A 25,581-nucleotide genomic window follows, 5' to 3' on the forward strand; every position below is an offset into this window, starting at 1 on the left:
TTTTATATGATTTTTACTTCGGTTACTCTTTCTGCCTCCACACAAGGTGTAAAATCAGTAATGCACTGTTATCTAGGATTATGCAGATGATTATGCAGAGTTATCAAGTGAAAACTCACTGTCACTGTCACTGTCATCCCCTTGCTCATCGATTTGTTTGAGCGGGCGCCAGTAACATCTCTCATTGAGAGAATTGTTGTTATTGTTTTTGGCATATTCAATACACATGGGTAGCTTGCCAGGCTCTGCCGTGTGGGCTCCATACTCTCAGTAGCTTGCCGGGCTCTCCGAGAGGGTCGGAGGAATCGAACACAGGTTAGCCTCGTGAAAGGCAAAAGCCCAACCACTGTGCTATTAAAATTAATTAACCCCTAAGAGATTAGGTCCATAGGTCCTTCCATAACTTAGACATCTGATGGTAATGCTTATATAACCCTGTTGTCAAATTCTTGAGTCTTTTAAAACTTATATAACAACTTTTATTTCATTCCATAAAATGTAGAAATCTTAACTGTTTACACATAAATATCATGCACACAAGCACATTGAAAGTATATAATTCAGATAAAGATAGTATAGTATGTGTTGCAAAAATAATAAAATTAAATAGCACAGCAGGTAGGGTGTTTGCCTTGCATGCAGCCGACCCGCGTTCAATTCCTCAGTCCCTCTCGGAGAGCTTGGCAAGCTACTGGGAGTATTCCACCTGCAGGGCAGAACCTGGCAAGCTACCCATGGCATGTTCGATATACCAAAAACAGTAACAAGTCTCACAATGGAGATGGTGCCCGCTCAAGCAAATTGATGAGCAATGGGATGACAGTGACAGTGATCACATTTGTTTACTCTTTAAGCCTCCCTCTATCCCCTAACTGCAGAAGCTGCTCCACTGGCTACCTTGCAGAATTTAATCTCAGCTTTAAACATGCTCCCTGCTTCTTTTATACTTACACTGCTCATCCCCGCCACTTTTCTTCTCACCTCTCTTTGAATGGCCTCAACTCCATATTTAACCCTCCAAATCATTCTTATGTGTACAAGTAATTTCATGCCAGTTGGCTAGTGGGGTAGCTTATTATCTTGTTTACATGTTTTACTAGAGAACACAGGAACTTTATATTGTATCTTCCTTTTAAGTTTTTAAGCCCTATTTTTATATATTGCCTTGCTTGGAAGACGGACTACCGAGATATCTTTAATTTTCAAATACACAGACAGGGGCTGGAGCGATAGCACAGCGGGTAGGGCGTTTGCCTTGCACACGGCTGACCCGGATTCAATTCCCAGCATCCCGTATGGTCCCCTGAGCACTGCCAGGGGTGATTCCTGAGTCCAGATCCAGGAGTAACCCCTGTGCATCGCCAGGTGTGACCCAAAAAGTAAAGAAAAAAAATTAAAAAAAAAATCAAATACACAGACACTTTTACTGTACATATGATATCAAATTCCTAATAATATTAATCTTTTAAGATCAACTCATAGGTTATGAAACTGGACTGATTTCATTTGAAAAATTACCACTATGCTACAAATATCTCTTCGATTATTGTAGACAGCTAAATCTTAATCAGTCTTGATGTTCTTACCTTGAAAATGCTGTTGTAGTATTTTTTCTCTGAAGATTTAAAAAATTATGGTCTATGAAAATATCTGACAGTCTGTCAAACGTAAAAGGCCAGCACAATTTATTTTTATTTTATAATCTTCCCTTTCTCTAATATCTACCAGAAATAAAAATCCAAATTAGGAGCATTTGTGCTTTCAGTATAATTAAACCTAATTTTTATTGCTGTACTGATATTTCTAACTAGTCAACTACTGTTATCAAGGAATAATTTTGAGTCAAAGTATCAAAGTAATACTATCATCATTATTAATACAGAAAATAAACAAACTCTACTTATAAATAAGTAGGAAAATCAGTGGCTCTTCAAAAACAAGAGAGAACATTTACTTGCATTTATAAGATACATTCATTTTCCCTGTGGCATTTAAAAAAACCACAAACAATTATTGTACAAATCAAAGTTTCTTTGAAGGTTGCTCAGGGAATTATAACTTGGAAGTTGAAAATGACGTAAGTGTCTCTAATGCATTTTCTTCTTTATCTCTCTTGGTAGTTAACTTTACTTACTGCCAGCCTTATGTTGGTGACATAAACCTATCAAGGAGAGAAGGAAAGGAAAAAGGAAGGAAGGAAGGAAGGAAGGAAGGAAGGAAGGAAGGAAGGAAGGAAGGAAGGAAGGAAGGAAGGAAGGAAGGAAGGAAGGAAGGAAGGAAGGAAGGAAGGAAGGAAGGAAGGAAGGAGAAAGAAAAACAGCAGTCTAAAAAGCGTTTTCCTTAATTTTCCCTCGTCACTGGTAGAGGAGGCATACAAAATGGAAGAGCAATTTATAGCATAGTTGTAATTTTTCAAATGAAATCAGTTCAGTTTCAAAACCTATGAGTTGATTTTATAAGATTAATATTATTAGGAATTTGAGATCATATGTGTAAAAAACGTGTCTACATATTTGAAAGGTCTTTTAAGCAAGGCAGGATATAAGAATAGAACTTAAAAACTTTGAAGAAAGGTACAATATAAAGTTTCTCTGTTCTCTAGTAAAACATGTAAACAATATAATAAATTACCCCACTAGCTAACTGGCATGAAATGGCATTTACCCCCATTGAAGCAAAAGGTGAATGTTCGGAATGGTATGGAGGGTTAAATATGGAATTCTGAAGGTCATTAAAAAAGAGGTGAGAAAAAAAGGCATGTCTTAGCCCATTTTTTGCTTTTTTGAATTATTGCTATTGCTTTATTAAAATAATTGTTGAGGGCTGAAACAATAGTACAGCAGGTAGGACATTTGCCTTGCACATGGCCAACCCAGGTTCAATTCTCAGCATTCCATATGGTCCCCTGAGCACCGCCAGGAGTAATTCCTGACTACAAAGCCAGGAGTAACCCAAGTGCATCACCAGGTGTCACCCAAAAAGCAAAATAAATAAATAAATAAATAGTTGTTGAAGCACCATTGTTTACAAATTTATTCATGATTTGGTTTTAGGGCATACAGTTTTCCAACACCAATCCCTTCACCAATGTCCACTTTCCTCGGACAATAACCCCAATCTTCCTGCCATACCTCCCGGCTTGCCTCTAGGATTTGCACCTTAATTTTTTTTTAGGCACTGTGTTTAACAAAACTGTTACTAATAGAGTTTCCTATAAAATGCTTTATCACTTTCCAGAAGCCCCTCCTCCTCCAACGTGTTCACTTCCATCCAGCATTCCGCACCTGCCTAGCCTAAGTCTCCCTACTCCCTGAAAGCTTCTTACTAGAGTCTAGTTCTCCTGGTTTTTATTTTGATTGCCTCTGGGCATTGGTTATTTCCCTACTATGTTTCTTTATATCCTGCATCTGAAAGAGACCATCCTTGTCCCTCTCATTCTGACTAACTTCACTGGGCATGATACTCTCCAAGGTCTACCCATCCATTAGCAGACTGCATGATTTCATCATTTCTTGTGACATAGTAGTATTTTATTGTGTATATGTACCATAGCTTCTTTATCCAGTTGTCTGTTCTTGGGTACTTTGGTTTTTCCCAAATTTGGGCTACTGTGAACAGTGCTGCAAGGAAAATAGTTCAGATGTCTAATCTATATTTTGGAGAGGCATATTCTAAGAAATGGATTTACTAGGTCATACCAACTCCATGCATGGATTTTTGAGGAGGGTCCATACTACCTTCCAAAAGGGCTGGACCAGTTGACATTCCCACCAGTAGTCAGTAGGGTTCCTTTTCCCACCTCCACACCAACACTACTTGTTTTTGTTCATTTTTATGGGTGTCAGTGATATCTCATTGTTTTGATTTGTATTTCCCTGATTATGAGTGATGTTGAGTATTTTTTCATATTCCTTTTAACCATCAGTACATCTTATTTGAAGAATTTTCTGTTCATTTCATCTTCCTGTTTTTTGTTGGGCTGAGATATTTTTTCTGAAAAAATTATACCAGTGCTGTACAAATCTTGGATATTAAACTTTTATCAGATGAATGGTGGGAAACTATTTTCTCTCAGTCTTTGGGGTGTCTTTATATTCTGGTCATCATTTTTTTAATTATTTTTTATTGAATCACCATGTGAAAAGTTACAATGCTTTCAGGCCTAAGTCTCAGTCATACAATGATCAAACACCCATCCCTTTACCAGTGCACATGTTCCACCACCAAAAACCCCAGTATACCTCCCATTCATCCCAAACTCCTTGCCTGTGTGGCTAATGATTTTCACTTTACTTTCTCTTTACTTTGATTACATGCAATGTTTCAACAGAAAACTCTCTATTATTATTTGGAATTTTCCCCAAAAAATCAGACCTGCTGAAAAGGGAACATTTGATAATTTGTTTTCCATTGCTGAGAATGAAGAGCAAATGAGGTCACATGGCTGCGATAGTGGCCGTGTGGCTTTGGATTTCTGTATTTTAGTATATTAGTAATTAAATCCAGAGAAATTTCTGTTTAGTGGGCTTTATAAGATGGTGGTCGCCACGCCGCCACCAGGGAAAGGAAAAGTTGAGAGAGAAAAATCTTTCCCCTCCTGGAACGGTATGGGGCCATAGCTTAGTTCACAGTCTAGAGGCATTTCTGCAAGAAGCCGCTGGGTGCCGAAAGTAGTTAGTGGGCCTCCAGGATCATGGTCTTTTAGGAGCAGAGGAACCGTTCTGGTGCAGCCACTAGGGTCACATCTCAGCGGAGAGTGGCCTGGTCATCATTTTTTATCATAATTATTGTTCATTGGTATTTATTCTGTTATAAAGAGATGGCTGTATTTGATCAATGAATATAGAATCCAGCACACTTCACTTTGAGAACAGGATTTAGAAATTTGTTTTAAAATCCTTCATGAGAGACTGTCATTAATAAAATATTGCTTAAATTTCATGTCAGGAACTACTAAACTAACATTAAGACAAAAAGCACTAATGAGCACATACCAAATAGACATCTGACAGTGATATATGAGCTAAAAATAGACTGAAGGTATAATTTCAGTCATTCTGACCTCTAATGAAATTCATATTTTATTCTTAAACATGTGCACAGGGGCATAAATGTGGGTTTATATTATTGATTTCTATCATAAATATCAATAATAAAATTATTGATTACCTCATTTCTGAATAGACCTGTTGGATACATATTTTTTTAAATCATTTGCTAACCAATCTAAATAAATTATTCTTTTTTATTTTTTTGCTTTTTTTCGGTCACACTCGGCCATGCTCAGGGGTTATTCCTGGTTCTACACTCAGGAATTAATCCTGGCAGTGCTTGGGGGTCCATATGCAATGCTGAGATCAAACCTTGGTAGGTCTCATGCAAGACAAATGCCCTACCACTATACTATCATTCTGACTCCATAAATCATTCTTACATATGTAAAAATATATGTAAAAATTCACATATGTAATTTTCAAAATGAATATTTATTTGTTTTCTTTTCATATTTTGGCTGATTTAGAACCACATCCAACAATGCTGAGGACTCACTCCTGGTTCTGTGCTAAGGACTAGTCCAAGCCAGCTTGGGATTTCAGGGATCAAACCTGGGTTAGATGCATGAAAATCAAGTGCTCTATCTGTTATACTATCACTCCAGACCCTAAGGTTCATTTATTTTTTATTCTGCAATTTTCACTGAATCTATTTTACTATCAACATATGATATCGAAATATAGGATCAATATATAAAAAATGAAATGATATGGGGGCCAATTTTCATAACTGAATGTGTGTATGCCTAGAGAGTAATAGATTTCAACATATTTAAGTATAATTCTACAAATAATCAAACGTTCAAACAGTAACTTATGTGCTTTCTAACAGTATGAGTTTGCAATCTGGTTTTCAAGAGAGATATAGAGCATTTAGTAATACGAATATTGAAACAATTGCATAACATCAAATTGATGAATTTTAAGATATCTCACTATAAAGAAATACTGAGAAAAAATAAACATTCTTTTATATTAAATGTAATTATATTATATGAAGTGCAATAGGAAAATGCCAATTGATGGAGGGACTAATTGCAGAGTATGAAACTTCCTTTGTTGTGAAAGTAATTCTATTTTTTATCACAAATAGGTTTTAAGATTTATTTATTATACTTTTCTTATATAACAGTTATAATAGTTATGGGTACATAGCACAGTGGTTCGATTCCTCTGCCCCTCTAGGAGAGCCCAGCAAGCTACCGAGAGTATTGAGCCCGAGTGGCAGAGCCTGGCAAGCTACCCATGCGTATTGGATATGCCAAAAAAAAGTAACAATAAGTCTCTCAATGAGAGACGTTACTGGTGCCCACTCGAACAAATCGAACATATCTAAATGAAGGCATCGATCACAGGAGAGGAGTAGAAGTCATGCATGGACAAGAAGAGTTATCATAAATTCTTCAAGTGGTAGTAGCAGATCTCATCAACAGTTGTTGTCACCTAGTCTAACACGTTTCTCAAAAAAGGCAATCTGGCTTCCTGTGATTCCTCAGATTATCCCCAGGGTGAAAATTGTGTTAATGGGGTACCATTACTTGAAACTAGTAGATCAGCTGATAGGAAAGGGGGAGGTTACAGAAAGGAAACAAAATCAGAAATGGGTCAACCTGGGGAAAATATTGAGAAACAATGTTCTAAGCCATGGCATTAAGTCGCTATAAAGTACACATCACATAATTATACAATGCTAAAAAATAATTACTGAAAGAACATGAATTGGCAAAGTTTGTGTCAATATATAAATTTATGCACTGTTTTGTAAATATATTTAATTTTCAGAAAAAAAACACAATGGCAATAAATTTGAGACGTGAAGATGGAAGATAAGTGAGAGAAAAAAAACAGTTGACATTTTTGGCTTCATACCCTATTAGATAATAAATTTTTAGTCTAGAATATATCTTTATTATATAAAGTAACACATTTACAAATGCAAAATACATAACAGAAAATAAATGATCTCTTTAGCTACATCTACAAACTTGATACAAAATTGTATTTTCATGTGATCTGTAAAATACACATATTCTATTCCTTCGCCTTTTAGATTTTGTTGTTAGATTATAACCAAAGCTGACTTATAATGTAGTTAATGTTTGGTCCAATTCCTCTTATAAATATTTTTTTAAAAAAAAGATACACTGTGGTTTCACTTTCCAAGTACATTTCTTGTGATCAGTTTCCGGAAAGCTTGCTTCACATCCTTGTTCCTCAAACTATAAATGATGGGATTCAACATAGGGCTGACAAAAGTGTAGAAGACAGCAATGATTTTGGACTGCTCTACTGACTTGTCTGTGGGAGGTCTAACATACATGCAGAACAGGGTCCCATAAAATATTGTCACTGCGACCAGATGGGACCCACAGGTGGAAAAGGCTTTGCGCCTGCCTTCTGCGGAACGCATCCTCAGGATAGCAACGAGAATGAAGAGGTAGGAGATGAGAATTATGAGCAGCGAGTTGGAAAGGTTAAATCCTGCGACTACAAACATGGAGGTTTCCTTAATGAAAGTGTCGGAGCAGGAGAGTCTGATGAGGGGTGGGTCAGCACAATAGAAGTGATTAATGACATTAGAGTCACAGAAGGTCAAACGGTATGTCCACATGGTTTCCATCAGGCCGCTAAGGAACCCATAAATATATGGACCGGCAATCAGACGAATACAGACCCCTTTGGACATCTTACTAGTATAAAGCAATGGGTTGCAGATGGCCATATACCTATCATACGCCATGACAGCTAACATGTAATATTCCGTGATCACCATGGCAATGAAAAAATAACACTGGACTAAACAAGCAGCATAGGAAATGGTTTTCTTCTCCGACAAGAAGTTCACCAACATCTTGGGTGTCACATTAGTGGAATAACACAAATCCAAGCAGGACAAACTGGCCAGGAAGAAGTACATGGGCGTGTGGAGGCGTGAATCTATCCTAATCAATACCAACATCCCAAGGTTCCCCCCAACGGTAATCAAATATATCACCAAGAACAGCACAAAGAGAACGGGCTGCAGCTCTGGTCGGTCCGTTAATCCCAAGAGAATAAATTCAGTCACCAAGGTGGAATTTCTTCTGTTCATTTTCTTAGATGCCAGCATTGATCACTTAGATGAATTAAAACAAAGAAGGGAATGAGAACTCCAGCATGTATCTTTCTCTCATTCGTTGGTTCTCTTGTTCTTCACGGTCATTCACCTTCACATATAACTATTATTAAACAGAACCTGAGAATGTAGGGGTTTACGCTTTTATAAAGGCAGTGGCCCCTGATATCTTATTTAAGGTATAGAGTTTGCAGATAAATCTTAGAGAGAACTCCTGTGCCACCAACTTCTTTTAGAATAGGGGAATTATAAACTAATGTTAATTTTAAAATAATCTGAGCCTAGAACCTTTATAGTTCCCTGTAACATCATGGGATTCATCATTGACTCATTAACCCCAAGACTGGGTCTGGAAAAAATGTCAAAATGTTCAGAAATGCTTTTACATTCATTAGCAGAGTATTCATAGTTAGAAGCTCAATCACTGAGAATTTCACTCCCTACCTGCTGTATTAAAAGAATATCAAACAATAGTTGTTTGAAGAAAATAAGAAGATTATGGTATTCCTATGTATATTTTCCAATTGTATATACATTTAGACACACAAATATAAGGGAAATTATGATGTATTAATGTAGTAATAGATATTACTATATATTGAAGAAAAATAATATCACCATATACAATGAAGGTGGGAAGTATGGATACAATCAAAGAATCCCCTTCCATATACCTAGTACTTGGCCAGATTATCACATATTTGCAACCTTTAGTGCTACCAATTGTATAATTGTCTCAGAAGGTAAGGTTTATTTAGATGGTGGAATGATTGAATCATATTTTTTTTTAATGGAGCAATACTTTGTTTTATAAGATATGCCCAAAACTAAGCATGGTTTCATTATTGTAATAAAAAGTTTTTAATGAACAAAAAGAGTTCAAATAAAAATTGTCACATGAATTATTGATGATGAAATTTTTATTAGAATTTTGTGAATAGAGTAAGAAATATTAGGGGGAAATGTTCCTGAAATGCACAAAATTTCAGATTCATTATTTTCTAATTCATATTTCAGCATAAGCATTTACATTAAATTGTTAGAGAGATTGATGACTGAACCATTTTCATAATAGGTATAGTATTTTGCTCTCTTTTAAAAAATTTTACATAAAAAAATAATTAAATTTTAGTGAAGCAGAAAACTGGACATCCTTGAAATCAGGAGTTTCTGTTAATGTTGGAATTCAGTTGGAAATAGTAAGGAAATTAGGGTTCAATATAAGTAGTGATGAGTTTATAAAAACATGTATCTGAAACAAAGCCCACATAAGGTTTACTGTTTCAACAGCTTTAATTTGTTTGCCATAGAGAGGAATAATGGAAAATAAACTAGAAAACAGAGACAACACAGATTTGTTCATGCAAATGACTTTGATAAGACTGATCCTAACATGCAAATTTATTTTTATTATGCAAAGATGCAAAATCAAAACCCTATTTGTCTTTAAGTACAGCTTGTTGAGAAAAAACATCAGAGGAGCCATTTAGAGCACTTTAGTACATAGTAAGCACTAACTGAAATGTTGAGTTCCAAGGATTTGCTTTTAACTTAAAATTAAAAAGGAGTCAGTCAATGAAGGTACAAAGCTCTCCTCTACAAATATCATCAGTACCTGAAATACCACTTGTTCAAAGTTTCATCTGAGGAAAACTTTCAGGATAGAGCTAAAATATAATGTCCAAATAGCAAAATAACAAGGAATTGATCTCGTGTTTACTAACTGTATCTGGTGCATAAGGTCATTATTGTGAAGTCTGATAAAAGATATGGGGGGGGGGTGCAGGGAAACGCATCAGGGCAGGGGACCAATAGTACATCCATTAAGGTGCCTGCCTTACACCAGGCCAACCCAGTTTGATGGTCCTCAGTATATACAATCCTGAGCCCCGTCAGGAGTGATCTCTGAGCACAGAGTCAAGAGTCCTGAGCTTCGGGGGTCTGCCCTCAAAATCAAAACAAAACAACAAAAACAAAGAAACAATGAGTAGGAGACTAGAGATGTTTGAAGGTAAGGAAAGGACCACACAACGTAGAAGTAAAGGTTGGTGAGTGAGCTTACGGACAGAGCTACAACACATGTGGTGAACCGGGGTTCAATGCCACATCCCAGATGGTCTCCCAAGCCCGCCAAGAGTGATCCTGGAGTCCGGGGGAGCCAGGGGTAATCCCAGAACACCACCAGGGGCTGGCCTCCCAAAACGAAATAAATATATAAATAAAATTTAAATTGAAATTCAGTTTTAGTAATTCTTTGTAGGAACTACCCCAATTGGTTCATTACAACCCAAATAAACTTTCAAGATTGACCAAGCTAAGATTGGTATTTTAAGGTAGGCATTAAAAACATGTCGATAAATCGTGTAAATGAAGTGATGCATTTCCTGTGAATATAAATTTCCTAGGAAAACTCAATTTCATGGTCTACTCTCCCATGTTAAATTCCAGAGTCTTCCTGCTACTTCCTGCTATTTTCCACTCCAAGCCTGGCAAACAGAAGAGTAGAATGTATTACTGTGTCACAATACAGTAGTCACAATTACAGTTCATGTTGCCATTATGATTTTGTAAAGGACCAAAGACATATCAGCAAAATCTCTTTATTGTTGATTTAGAAAACTCATTTTACCTTGATATAATGGCTATAATTATGGACTTCTGAGTTCTCATCCATTCCATATCAATCTTTGACAAAATAATCTGAAGTAGTTATTATGTACAATCCTGATAAGCCAGCATTTATGTAGTTACAAATTCTTCACATATTAAAAGCAGTGTATCTATTAATAGTCAATTTAATGTAAATTTAATTATATTTATTAAGTTTAGTTAGCTTGCAAATAATTATCTTTAAATATAATTTTCCTCTAATAATTTAAATAGATATATTTAAAGCCAATGGGCCTTAATTTTTTTGTATTATAATAGTTTCTGCTTCAATACTCTTGTTTTTTAATTAGTTAATAGTTTTTCTTTGAAAGTGTTCTTTAATAAGATTACAATAAAATATATAAAATTATCAGCTATTTATTCAGTATGTGCAGTTATGTTTTAAATGAGTGAACAAAGTAACATTTGCCATCTTAAATTAATCTAAACACAATTCCAATTAAGGAATTTAAATATATGGAAACTCATTTTAATGGAAAGAAATTAAGTTAAATTCACATTCAAAACTGCTTTTGATGTCACCTGAGAACTTAGACTGTAGCACTGCCGTCCCATTGTTCATCGATTTGCTTGAGAGGGCACCAGTAACGTCTCCATTGTGAGCCTTGTTGTTACTGTTTTTGGCATATTGAATACACTACGGGTAACCTGCCAGGCTCTGCCGTGCAGGCTAGATACTATCAGTAGCTTGCTGGGCTACTGATAGAGGAACGGAGGAATTGAACCCGGGTTGGCCGCAAGGAAAACACCCTACCCGCTGTGCCATCGCTCCAGTCCGCCAATCAACTAAATCAACCAAAAAGATCAACTACTGGCCAACTAAGAACTCCTTTTCCTAAGCATGCCCTAATAACATGACAATGACTTTTCCAAATATTCTCTACCCATTTATTTGAATTACTCATAAATCTTTACTCTCATGCTTATTTCCCAAAACACTCTAACTATAGAACCTAATCCAATTAACACACTCTCTCTGGCATTATTACAATCCACACATATGCAGGTGTGTTGACAAAAACATATACATAGCACCCCGCAGAATTACTTTATCATCATACCTAGAATATTGGCACTTCTCAACTTTGCAAGGAAAACTTTAAGCTGATACCAAGCAAAATTCTCTAACATAGATCTATATCCTGTGAAGGCGTTTATCTACTTTAATAGAATCAATGAAAACATATCCTTTATCTTTTTCTATAGTCATTCCCTACAGTCCTTAAGACTTTCCGCCTTTAGGTCTAACCCTACAACCCACTGAAGTATCTATGATGTACTTCAGTGCATTTGCCTTGCACGCAGACGACCCAGGGTTGATCCTTGGTATCGCATATGATCCCCCAAGCACTATCCAGAGTAATTCCTGAGTACAGAGCCAGGAGTAATCCCTGAGCAATGCCAGGTGTGATCCAAAAAGAAGGAAAAAAAAGTACTACCCACTTATTAAGACATAGCTATGCCCAAATGTCTGAGGCAAGGCCTAGAAACAATTCTGGACTAAAATTTAGCACGTTACAGCAAAGTTGTGAGACAAAGTAACCCAAAGTTCTAGTTAGAACTTCAAAGTTCTATCTCCCTACAACAGGCCCATTCATTATTAAATCTGGTTACAGACAGGATATAATGCTCAGCATTATGAAACAGAAGACAAAAAGAGAACTTCGAGAACTAAGACAAGAAAAAAAAAAAACAGAATTTTCATTCCTACCTGCCACAGAAAAGATTCTCTCAGAGACACTAGTAGTCCAGGAAATGAGATACAGGAGATTATTTATACACAATTTGTAATTTAAATTTTTTAATCCCAAAAGTGTTTTCAAATACCCTGAAGAAACAATTACAATTTTACTAGAAGAAAGAACTCCAGGGAAATTGTAAACTTTCATAGATTTATTTGCATTAGAGCCTTGGGATTTATGCCACCTAATTGCATCAGTTTGTTATCTTTGTGAGTTGATTGCTTTAGGTGATCAGTTTATTTCCTTGGGATTTTTGCATCAGAAATTACTATTTTTTGTAATCCTATATAAATAATAATAAATGGATATAAATAATAACATCATTCATAAACTTTGATGTTCTCGTGACATCTTTACAATTTGAATTGTGCTTTGTGAAGTGCTTTCCGCACCTCAAATAAATTTTGTTGAAAGGACTTTTAAATTGAGAATAAATATATTAAATTATAAATCTCAGTAAGAAAAATCATTTGAGCAATAAATTACAATGAGCCATAGTAAAAGAAGTTGAGTTTTAAGTCCTTGCATTAGAAAGTAATATTTCACTGTAGAGCATAGAATTTAACATTTTTTTATTTTCCTCCCATGAAAACAAAGTTATAAGGAAATAGTTTGTCTGCTTTTTATTCCCATTTACTAAATCCACAATTTTCAACTCATTTAAGATATATGAACATAAATGTGAGCTATTCCATATGAGAAAACTCCTTCCTAGTCTAATTGTGAAGGGTCAGAGTCTTATGAATGATTCACAAGTATAAAATAGTATTGCATATAGAATAATACAGTATATATCACAATCACAATATCCTGTTAATCAGCGATTTCTCGGGCGGGCTCAGTAACATCTCATTTCGTCCTTTCCCTGTGATCTTAGAAGTCTATTTCGACTTGGCCCTCCTAACGATGTTGCACTGGAGGCTCTTTGGGGTCAGGGGAATGAGATCCAGCTTGTTACTAGATTTTGCATATGAATACACAGTATATATAATATTTATAATTATTCTCCAAATAATATACAGAAATCAAAGTTTGTGCCATGATGTGATTCTATATTCTCTGTTATTCCTTCATCCTCTTATCTAATCATTTTTATTTTATGACATTATCTTACCAAACTAAAACCTTCCCACTGACCTTGTCCTTGCTTTGAACATTCAGCATTTCAATATCAGCTTTTAAAAAATATTTTTGGCCACACCCAGTGATGCTCAGGAGTTCCTCCTTGCTCTGCACTCAGGAATCATTTTTGATGGTTTATGGGAAACCATATGAGATTTCAGGGATCAAACCCATGTCAGTTGCATGCAAGGCAAGCATCTTACACACTATACTGTCACTCTAGCCTCTGAAAAGTTATTTCTAAGAGAAATATTCCTCTACTGAAATTTATACTCATAGTTGTAATAGTTCTAACTTATATTACACATCTTTGTTTCTTTTATACTAGTTTGAACAATCTTAATTATAATGGTGATTTGTTTTGTTTTGATTTTTCTTTCCTCCAGTCTGTTAATTCCAAAAGGCTTAGAGCTATTATATTTTATTCTCTATATGACCATCAAATCACAGACTGAAACACTTTTTCTTGAATGTATATTGAATTCTTGACCCAGGTACACATAGCTGCTGCATTCGGAGGTGTTCGTTCCATTGAGAGTAAATGGAATGTCAGGAACTAGTTCTTTTTTATAAACATTGTTTTGCTGAGATTCAGCTGCAGTCCAATCTTTCCACACTCGAGGTCGAAGTTGGCCAGCATTTGTGCCACTTAGCTAATGTTTGGTGTTATGAGAATGATGGCATCAACGAAGTGGAGGTGGTGTAGTTGCCAACCATCTATCTTCACTCATTCCTACCCATTCCAGCCGTCGCATGATGTTCTCGAGGGTGGCACTGAAGAGTTTCAGTGAAATGGTATCACCCTGCTGAACCACTCTCTTTACATCAATGATCACTTCCTTGTAGAATGGTGAGATTCTGCTGGTGAATCCATAATACAGCTCGTGGGGTACCTGGGTTAATAACTCAACATGAGGAACGATTTGGCATCAGAACTGTTCAGGAAAGAGAGCAGCGTGGAACGCTTTCAAGAGAGTCAAGGAAGTGGTTAACAGGACAAAGAACCTCTAGCTCTGGGCACATCGTTTAGACTCTGCCATTCTTCCTGAACTAACATATGCCTGGGCCCTATGCAAACAGGATGAGAATACTATTAGGTTACTCCAAAGAGGAATAGAAAGAGCTATGCTAGGAGTATCACATCTCACTCAAGTGAGAGAAGGAATCTGGAGTTCTGACCTCTGTCAACGGTCAAGAATCAGGGATGCTGTCTCGTTTGCCAAAGCATCTAAAATCAGATGGGCTGGACATGTAATTCGATTTAGAGATAACCACTGGACTAGAGCTGTTACCAATTGGATTCCACAGATTGTCAAAAGACCGCGTGGCTGCCCACCAACAATATGGTCAGTCTTCTTCATCAAAACACTGATTGAACAATTTAAGGTTCTTCCTGTTCCTGAAGTGAGCAGATATCATTGGGCTACACTAGCACGTGACAGGGACAAATAGAGACATTACTGGCACTCCCTTGAGCAAATCAAGGATCAACGGGATGACAAGTGACAAGTGAAGTGTATTGAATTAATTTATTTAGCAAAACTAGAGCAGAAAATTGTTCTCAAAGTTCTTTGTTTTGGTTCACATAGTCCTTCAACTTGAAAAATATGTATTAATATGTTTAATATACCATATTTTTTGAGAAAACAAAATTAATCTGGTTCAAAAAATAACTAAAAGGGATGGAGTACATGCTTTCCATGCATGAGGTTCAAGTTCGATCTCTGACATAACATGGACCCTGAGCATCTTTGGAGTGGCCCTATTTTCCCCAAGCCCATCAGCACCACTGACCTGACATGTACACGAACACTAATTCTGACCATGAAAACATTAAGCCCACACTGTTAAGTAAAGCATCACCGGGATTTAATGTCAAGACCCTGAGCATAACTGAAGAGAATTTTTTTTAAGTCTTAATATTGTGACCTGACTTATTCTACATTCTAACTTGGGAACAAGTACTGAAGTTGATTAACATCTCTTACTAAAAAGTAAATTGTTCAGGGATTTGCTCAAGTCCCTGGATTTCGGAAGGGAGAACGCTGGGAACGACATTATCCATCCTGCAGAATTTGGTATGTAGGCAGGTAGATGTGGCAATCAAAGAGATCTGAGTAGAAGCTGTGGATAACCTTCTCCATTGCCCTTCTGGAAGATGTGATAGATCCATCAGGACGTCAGAGGGCAGTCATGTTGGTCTTATAGTTAGGGAAGGACAGGTGGGCATTGCAAATACTTTTTCCAGCTTCTGCAGCATCGGCCAACACTGCTGTTCTTTTCTCTTTGAGGTCTTCCTTTATCGATTCTCTGCACAGGTTTTCAAGATCAGACGTTACCTTCTGATTGCCTGAAGCTCACGCTAAACCACGTTGGCGAATGAGCTAGAGAGGTCCAAAGACAGGCATCTTTTTGTGGCTTTCTCACTCTCGGTGTTCCTCACATAGTCATGGAGGTGCTGAACCAGTCGATTGTATTCCTCATCAATGTTGTCAATGATGGCATCTTCCCATATTGCCGAAGTAGTGCCAAAGAGTTCCCAGTTGGTGGTTGTTCTGGGAGTTTTCTTATACTTTGCAGCCCTTTCTCCGTGCCCCGTGAAGTAGAATTTCACATGAAGGAGACCGTGGTCTGATTCCATTTGAAATATCAGTAAATAATATAATAAGAAACATATCTTCCAATGCTTGCACAAGACATTAGCGACTCTAAAGACCAGCCCATTTTCTCCCTAGCTTCCTCTGTGTCCCATGAGTTCTTGTAATTCATGCTTCATTATCATTTGTATCATGAATCTTTTTGTATCTTTTGTGGTTTTTTGACTCCACTTCAGCCCAGTGGTGGCTCAGGAGTTCAACTTCCAAGTGTATGTACTTTACCCAGTTTGCTGTTTGTGGTTTATTTCTGAATTCAGAGGATTATTATATGAGAGGGTATCTGATATGATTCCTATTGTCTTGATGTTAGGAAGATTTGATTTGTGTGCCAGTATGTGGCCTATCCTTGAGCCTGATCCATGAGTACATGAGAAGAATTATTTGGGAGAATAGAGAGTTCTAACCATGTCTATTCAGCCTATTTCTTCTGTATCTTCCTTAACGGCACTCTTCACTCACTACTGATTCTCTAGTCGGTCTCTCTGTCCAGTGGTTATAGTGTGCTATTAAAATCTATTGCTATTGTGTTATTATTGATATCTTCCTTTGAATTTGTGGATGGTTATTTCATATATATGTATATGTATACATACATATATATATATATATATATATATATAATGAGCCTTCATTTGGTACATATATTCTAACGTGTATTGTCTTCTTGATATTTAGATCCTCTGATTATTATATAATACTCACCTACAGGGCTGGAGCGATAGCACAGCGTTGGGCTTTCGCCTTTCATGTGGCCAACCCGTGTTTGATTCCTCCGCCCCTCTCAGAGAGCCCGGAAAGCTACTGAGAGTATGGAGCCCGCACGGCAGAGCCTGGCAAGCTACCCGTGCGTATTGGATATGCCAAAAACAGTATCAATAAGACTCTCAATGAGAGACGTTACTGGTTCCCGCTTGAACAAATCGATGAGCAATGGGATGACAGTGACAGTGACTCACCTACATCTTTTATCACCTTTTTTTCAGATTTAAGCCTTTTGTGCTTTATATAAATATCACCATCCCTGTCCTTTCTGTCCACTCTTTGTTGCACAAACTTTGTCCCTGTATTCACACTTTGATATTTAGTCTGCTTTACACTAAACCTGGATGTTTTATCAAGTAATAGTAGTACCTACCAAATATTAATTTATACTACATGCCAGATACATTAAAAAAGTCTTACTTTAAATTACCCTTCTCCATATATTGGAAGAATTGTCATTGTTAAAAATGATCAGAGTATACAATCGATTTAAATACAATGTCATCAAAATCCTATAAAATTATTCAAGGACATAGGACAAATCCTTGTGAAATTTACATGGAACAATTTTACAAGTACTTCTAAAATTTATTTTAGGTTAATAAGAATTAATCCAAAAAGACATATCCATGTATTTGTTCAGCAAAGCCTTATTTACAATAGCCAAGATCTGAAACAACACAAATGTCCAACAATAGCTAAATGGGTAGAGAGATTATGCTATATAAATAGAATACTACTGAGTTATGAGGGAAAAAAATAAAATCTTACATTTTGCTACAGCTAGTGGATGTCATGAGTGAAGGAGAGAATGAGGGTGAGATCTGGGATTTCTGGTGGAGGGATCCTTCAAACCCTGGTGATGGGTATAACATAGTAGCAAGGCAAATTTAAAGCAATGACACTGTACTCTTTAAAAACATTAAACTTTATAAAATAATACTATTTGTGTACTTGAAAGTGCTAAGTGGAATTTAAATGTTTTCATAAACAGGACAAGCCCCCCCAAAATTATGTAGAGCTGTGTTAAGTAAATTTATTGCAAGAATCATTACATAAAATATGTATTCTATCATGCTATGCAATATAACTTGACAGTGTCATTTGAACACTATTATGCAATGAAGTTATGAAAAATTGTCAATAAATTTTCAGTAATAAACTCCAAGGGCTAAATACCTTATAAATAAGAAATTGAAATATATAATGTCAATTACTTTTAATTTGTAATTATTGTTAACTATTCTTTAGAAGCAATCTAAAGAGAAAACCTGCTGAGAAAATAAAAATATATAACCTGAATGATGAAAAATATCAAAATTACTGGGTTTTAGCTGTAACTGTTTTGTCATAAAATTTTACATTTACATGACAAGAAAATGAGAATTGATCTAATGTTTTATTTAAATAAACTCAATAAACAAATAAAATCATACTTTCCTACACATTGTTTGTTGATGCAAACTTGCAGGTGAGAGGGAGAAAATAAATTGGTAAAATGTAGAAGCCAAAACTGGATCAGTAGTCTCAAGTCTACGACAAGAATGATTATTCTCTTCCCCATACACTCCATTATAAAAGCATGACCCAGAGCTTTGAGGTTATAATTACTAAGGGAAGAAGGAGTACAGAGGATAATGGGCTTTAAAGACATGCAGATACCAATAAGAAAATGGTAATAAATAAAAAAATAAGTTTAAGAAATTAAACTAAGAACATGATATCCTGACTGATATCATGCCAATAACGGTATACTAGTATTCCAAGACATAAAAATTGACATTAAGGAGAGTAGTTGTTCTTAAGTTAATGTGCTTAAAAACCACCCAGGCTATAGTTAAAATAGAAAATTTGATATAACATCTTGGAAGTGCAAAATTCAATAGTACATTTCCAACAATCAAATCACTTAGTGGTATTGCTACTGTTCTACAGACTACTTGTTGAAACTTAAGACTTGAATTAACAAGCATAACTCATTTAGTCCTAGATAAGAGCTCCAGTTGAGAACATTGATACATATTTAAAATGTATTTGAATACCAATAATTGAAAGGCAAAGGCATTTGGACCAAATCTGTGGACTATGGCTTATTGAGGTGTTGAAGCACTGTCATCTTAGTGACCACCTTTGTTTGAAGACATGTTTCAAAGCTTGCTTCACATCTTTGTTGTGCAGACTATAGATCAACGGATTAAGCAATGGGTTTACAAAGGAAAAGAAGACAGCTATTATTTTGGATTCCTCCACAGTCTTATCTGTGGGTGGCCTTACATACATGCAGTAGAGAGTCACATAAAAAAGGGTGACGGCTAGGATGTGGGAGCCACAGGTGGAGAATGCCTTGTGTCTTCCCTCAGCTGATTTCATCCTGAGAATAGCAGCAATAATGAAGACATAGGACACCAGGATGATGGTGAGGGAAAAGCAGAGGTTGAACCCAGATGAGACGAACATGGCGTGTTCTTTGAGATAAGTATCAGAGCAGGAGAGCTTGATGAGAGGTGGGTCAGCACAGTAGAAGTGGTTGATGACATTGGACCTACAGAAGTCCAAGCGGAAAGTGAGGATGGTTTGAAACAGCCCATCGGAGAAGCCATAGACAAAAGGCAACGTGGCCAAGCAGATGCAGACGCCCCTGGACATTTTCACACTGTAGTGCAGAGGTTTACAGATGGCGACATAGCGGTCATAGGCCATGGCCGCCAGCAAGTGACAATCGATAAGAAGAAGTGCAATAAAAATGCAACACTGTGTAAAGCATCCATAGAAAGTGATGGTCTTCCTCTCTGATAAGAAGTTAACCAGCATCTGGGGGGTGGCATTTGTGGTGTAGCAGGCGTCTGCAAAGGCTAAATTCGTGAGGAAGAAGTACATGGGGGTGTGGAGGCGAGAGTCCAGTCTGATGAGCACAATTAAGCCCAGGTTGGCTATGAGGGTGACGAGGTAAACAGCCAGGAACAGCACAAAGAGGAGAGGCTGCAGCTCCCGGCGGTCTGTGAAGCCCAGGAGAATGAATTCTGTCACTGTGCTGTGATTTGTGATGGACATTTTCTTAGACTCTGTTCCTTGTGCTTTAAAAATATAGAAATAAAAGTGTTGTGAAGGTGTCAATCACATTGATTACTAACGAGAGCATGTTCCTATACCTCCCTGTGCCATGCAAATGAATCGCTACCATTGTACCTAGGGAACATTGTACCTAGGGAAGCCTTTATTTCATTTACCTTTATAACGATTATGATGTTTATAACTTATGGCTATTTTAATGAATAATACAAATCAATGTTGTATCTCTATAAAGGTATCTATAATCAATATTCTTGCTATACCTAGATACAAGTAATCTCATACTCATTAGCTCCATCTATATATTTAAATAATTTGCACCTCTCTCTCTTAATCACTAGTCTCTGAGCATCTAGTTTCCTTTAATGACCAAACTTAAGGATTGTCCTTTGTGGATCATTTTTCTCATCTCCTCTTCTTCAGATTGTTTTATTCTTTTTTTTTATTTACATGTGCAGTGCATCCCATAATCTTTATCTAATTCAGTCACCTATGAAACACATCATGTATCAAAGTTGTATTGATATATTAGTTTTTCAAGGTAAAGAAACTTTCAATTCATTACACTATATTTATCTAAACACATATTTATACTCCAAGTATAGACTAAAAAGAAAATATCCCTTTTACTCTCTGTCTGGTTTGTCTAGAGCTATAATTTTCCTAACCTAAAATGGAACATTTCTCTAATACTTTATGTTTTGTAGAACCACAGTGTTTTTAAACAAAGTATACAAAGCAATCAATGGGGATTACAGTTGATCAAACAAGTTCACAAAAAGTTTGCTCCAGAAAATTTTATGACAAATTTGAAAAGGAACCCAAATATGCAAGTATAAACATTTGTATCACACCCCCAGTGGCAAAATCTTAGATATGGCAAATCAGAATTCTGCTCAGGAGACGCCCTTCTCACTGTGAGAGGATTTCTGAACTTTTCCCAACCATTTCCCCTCTTTAAATAAAATTTCTTCTGAAAAAAATAACAGGGCAAGTGAATAGTTTCTTGAAACCAAATTAAGAGTCATACAGTATGTTGAGAATAAATGTAGACATGATGTCCTGTCCTAACTGCAAAAAAAAATTTTGCTTCTCATTGTGGGGAACAACCACAATGGGGGCACACAATGAATCTGGGACCATGGAAATTTTGGCAACAGTGAAAATTTTCTGCATGTGCATTGACCAAGTATGAATTCCAATCACATGTACAATAAGTCCAAAGTTTTTCTGATAGTAGTCTCTAGGTTACTAACTTAGTTTCCAAAGCTGTAAAGAGAGAAATGAGATTGCCATGAGAAATAAAATTCTAAATGTATCACAAGTGCTTAAAAATTTCTCATAATCCCATTCCAACCCTTTGCTATCCCATTTACCTCATTCCCCAGTGTCACTGATGGAAGGTCCTGCCTTCTTCCAAAGTAAAATCTCAAATTTCGCAAGTCTCACTATTTTCAAAGCCAGGAAAACAAGAATTTTAAAGACAGAAGTTTCATGTAATCCTTGGGCCTTTGGGCCTTATTTTGAGACTTTCATTCGTTATTTTCTTAAATAAAAGAGAGCATTGAAAAAAAAAGCAAAGACTTACTTTGGTGATGGGTCTGGTGGAGGAAGGATCTTGTTAGCTTTTCAAGCTGCAACATAAATGCAAACTTATAATGTGATAGTAGGGATCGTGACTTAAATCTCAGAAGAATTTAAAAGTAACAACAACAGGTCCCCGCCCCCTGCCCGCCGCGGCTCGGGGCTTCTCCTGAAGCCCCTGCCTGGCACCTTTCCGCAGCCGCCGTCGGATCCTGACCAATCCCCACTCTGCTGCTTAGGGGCGTGTCCTCATCTCAGGGGGCGTGGCCTAAAAAGTGGGCTTGGCCTCTTTCCGGAGCACAGGCCGCTAACGCGGCCGCAGTTTTTTTTTTTTTTTACCATTCCATGCCTTCTCCTTTGGCCACAATTGATAGAATTCATTCCTTCAAAGAACTCCCTGAGGCCCTCCCTTTCCCCCACTTCCCGCTGCCGTCTGCGTCTCCCGAATTTCTGAAGTCACTCCCTGCTCGCCCTGCGCACCCCGTCTCCCGAACCGGCTTGTAACTGCGCACGTCCCCCCCCATCAACAGGAAGACACTGGGGGCGTGGCCTGTGTCTTAGTGGGCGTGGCCTAAAGTGGGCGTGGCCTCCTCTCAGAGCGGCCAACGCTAACGCGGCCGCAGTTATTCTTTGCTACCTCAGCTCAATCCGTACTGTGTATTCCTTTGAAAACTCACTTTTGCGATCTCAAACATTTACGCAAAATAGCCATTAGCTTAGGCTGACAGTATAAAAGCTATCAGTGAATAAGGGAAGTTTAGCACAATCGGAGCCCCTTCTTCCCACAAAAAGGAAGAGGAATAAATAACTACAAGGTGCCAACTCTGCACTTCCGTGACAATATGAAGAAACAGCGAAAATCCCCTCCACGAAGAGAGGGAGAAGAAAAGATACTAGAAACCTCAAAAGAGTCTCCCAACATCTACGACCTCTCAGATAAACAATTCAGAGAGGAAATATGGAGGAGAGTCAACCTACTCCAAGCAACTATGGAACAGACATCCAATAAATTAAGGGAGGAGATGAATCAAGCGCTGGAACGGTCTACCAAGAAAATACAGGAAGAAATGAGAGCAGAAATGAGAGCAGAAATTTCAAACCTTCGAACGGAAGTCTCACAAATAAAGCAATCGGTAGATGAAATAAAAATCTCACTAGATGCCCTCAACAGCAGAATGACTACAGCCGAAGACAGAATCAGCGAGCTTGAGGATGAGCTGCAGAAAGCTTACAGACAGCAACAAATAATGGCCAAAGACCTCAAAATGGCTATAGAGCGAATCAGAGCCCTGGGGGATGACTTCAAGAGGAACAACATAAGAATCATTGGAGTACCAGAACCACAGGGAAGTAACCCCAATGAAAAAAACATAGTCAAAGACATCATCACCAAGAAATTCCCAGAGCTGGAGAAGGCAGGCGTCCAGATACAAGAAGTCCGAAGAGTGCCAGCAAAAAGAGACCCAAATAAAAAGACTCCAAGGCATATCATAGTCAGAATGGCGGATGCTGTAGATAGAGACACAATTCTACAAGTAGCAAGGTCAAAGAGGGAAATCACATACAGAGGAGCACCCCTCAGATTTACGGCCGATCTGTCAGAAGAAACCCTCCGAGCCCGAAGACAATGGTGGGACATAGTGAAAAAACTCAACGAAATGAATGCCTCACCAAGAATACTTTATCCGGCTAAACTCTCACTCAAACTCAAAGGAACCATACACTACTTCTCGGATAAACAACAGCTCAGGTCCTTCATAGACTCAAAACCAATCTTGAAAGAAGGTCTAAAGGGGCTACTGTAAGACAAGGAGGAGCCCCATAAGAACAACAAATCCCACAGAAAGATGACACAAAACCACATCACAATAATCTCTCTCAATGTCAATGGCCTAAATGCACCTATCAAGAGACACAGAGTGGCTAAATGGATCCGGAAATTAAACCCAACATTCTGTTGCCTGCAAGAAACACACCTGAACAAACAGAGTAAGCATAGACTCAAAGTCAAAGGATGGAAAACAATCCTCCAAGCAAACAACCCCCTTAAAAAAGCTGGAGTGGCCATCCTGGTATCCGACAACATAGATTTCAGGATGAAAAAGATCAAAAGGGACAGCGAAGGTCATTTTCTGTTTATCAAGGGATATGTACAACAGGAAGAAATCACACTCTTAAACGTATATGCTCCTAATAAACGACCGGCTAAATATTTAAAACGACTCCTAACAGACTTCAAAGAGGACATCACTAACAGCACAATTGTAGTCGGAGACTTCAATACGGCCTTATCACCTCTAGATAGATCCACAAGAACAAAACTCAACAAGGAAACACTGACCCTGAATGAAGAAATTGAAGAGAGAGGCCTAATAGACCTATACAGGGCCTTACACCCCAAAAAGAAAGAATACACATTATTTTCCAGTGCACATGGAACATTTTCAAAAATAGACCATGTACTGGGCCCCAGAACATACCTCAATAGAATCGGAAAAATAGAAATTGTATCAACCATCTTTTCAGACCACGATGCGCTGAAGATAGAAGCTAACCACCCACAAATACGGAAAATCAAATCAAACACCTGGAAATTAAACAATTCCATGTTGAACAATGAGTGGGTCAAGAAGGAAATCAAGGAAGAAATCAAAAGATACTTAGAAACAAATGAGAATGAAGACACGAGCTACCAAAACCTATGGGACGCAGCTAAAGCCGTGTTAAGGGGAAAATTTATAGCTCTCCAAGCATTCCTCAGGAAGGAAGAAAGGACCCACATAGATAGCTTGACTTCACGACTCAAGACCCTAGAAAAGGACCAGAAAAAGGACCCCAAACCAGACCGAAGGAAAGAAATAATAAAAATTAGAGCAGAAATTAATGACATCGAAACCAAAAAAACAATCCGAAAGATCAATGAAACAAAGAGTTGGTTCTTTGAGAAAATAAATAATATTGATAAACCGCTAGCAAGTCTCACAAAGAAAGAAAGAGAGAAAACTCTAATAAATCAAATCAGAAATGAAAAGGGGGACATCATAACAGAAACCAGTGAAATTCAAAAGATCATTAGAGACTACTTTGAAAGTCTTTACGCCACAAAAAAGGAGAACCTAAAAGAAATGGATGGATTCCTTGATTCCTACAATCTCCCAACACTGAAGAAAGAAGACCTGGAATACCTGAATAGACCCATCAATGTTAAGGAAATTGAAACTGTAATCAAAAACCTCCCCAAAAACAAAAGCCCAGGCCCAGATGGTTTCACTGGCGAATTCTTCCAAACATTTAAAGAAGACCTATTGCCTGTTTTCCTCAAACTTTTCCAGGACATTGAAAAAACAGGAACTCTCCCAAACAGTTTCTATGAAGCACATATCTCCCTAATACCAAAAGCAAACAAAGACACCACTAAGAAAGAAAATTACAGACCAATTTCCCTGATGAACACCGATGCGAAGATCCTCAACAAAATACTAGCAAATAGGATCCAACAACTCATCAAAAAGATCATACATCACGACCAAGTGGGATTCATCCCAGGGATGCAAGGATGGTTTAACATTCGGAAATCAATCAACATAATCCAGCATATCAACAAAAGTAAAGATAAAAACCATATGATCATATCAATAGATGCAGAGAAAGCATTTGACAAGATCCAACATCCTTTCATGATGAAAACCCTCGCCAAAATGGGGTTTGGAGGAACTTTCCTCAAGATAGTCGAAGCCATCTATCACAAGCCTACGGCAAGCATTATCCTCAATGGGGAAAAACTAAGGGCCTTTCCTCTGAGATCA

At 37.4% G+C, this 25,581-nt stretch overlaps 2 protein-coding genes across 2 annotated transcripts; both read right to left on the bottom strand.

Annotated features, from left to right (window-relative positions):
- Positions 1-7,206: 7,206 nt before the first annotated feature.
- LOC101538150 (olfactory receptor 1030) lies at positions 7,207-8,163 on the bottom strand. The gene has a single exon (XM_004620427.2). It carries the CDS (start codon positions 8,161-8,163, stop codon positions 7,207-7,209), a length of 957 nt encoding a protein of 318 aa, XP_004620484.1.
- Positions 8,164-19,234: 11,071 nt separating this feature from the next.
- LOC101538412 (olfactory receptor 5M11-like) lies at positions 19,235-25,538 on the bottom strand. The gene is made up of 2 exons (XM_055143350.1): positions 25,530-25,538; positions 19,235-20,182 (listed from the first exon to the last, which is right to left on the bottom strand). The coding sequence occupies exons 1-2, from the start codon at positions 25,536-25,538 to the stop codon at positions 19,235-19,237; spliced, it is 957 nt and encodes a 318-aa protein (XP_054999325.1).
- Between the last annotated feature and the right edge of the window lie 43 nt (positions 25,539-25,581).

Source organism: Sorex araneus, chromosome 6 (assembly GCF_027595985.1).
Source record: "Sorex araneus isolate mSorAra2 chromosome 6, mSorAra2.pri, whole genome shotgun sequence".
Lineage (NCBI taxonomy): Eukaryota > Metazoa > Chordata > Mammalia > Eulipotyphla > Soricidae > Sorex > Sorex araneus.

Excerpts from the sequence above, each read along its gene's own strand:
- LOC101538150 (XM_004620427.2), bottom strand. The coding sequence starts at position 8,163 with ATGCTGGCATCTAAGAAAATGAACAGAAGAAATTCCACCTTGGTGACT.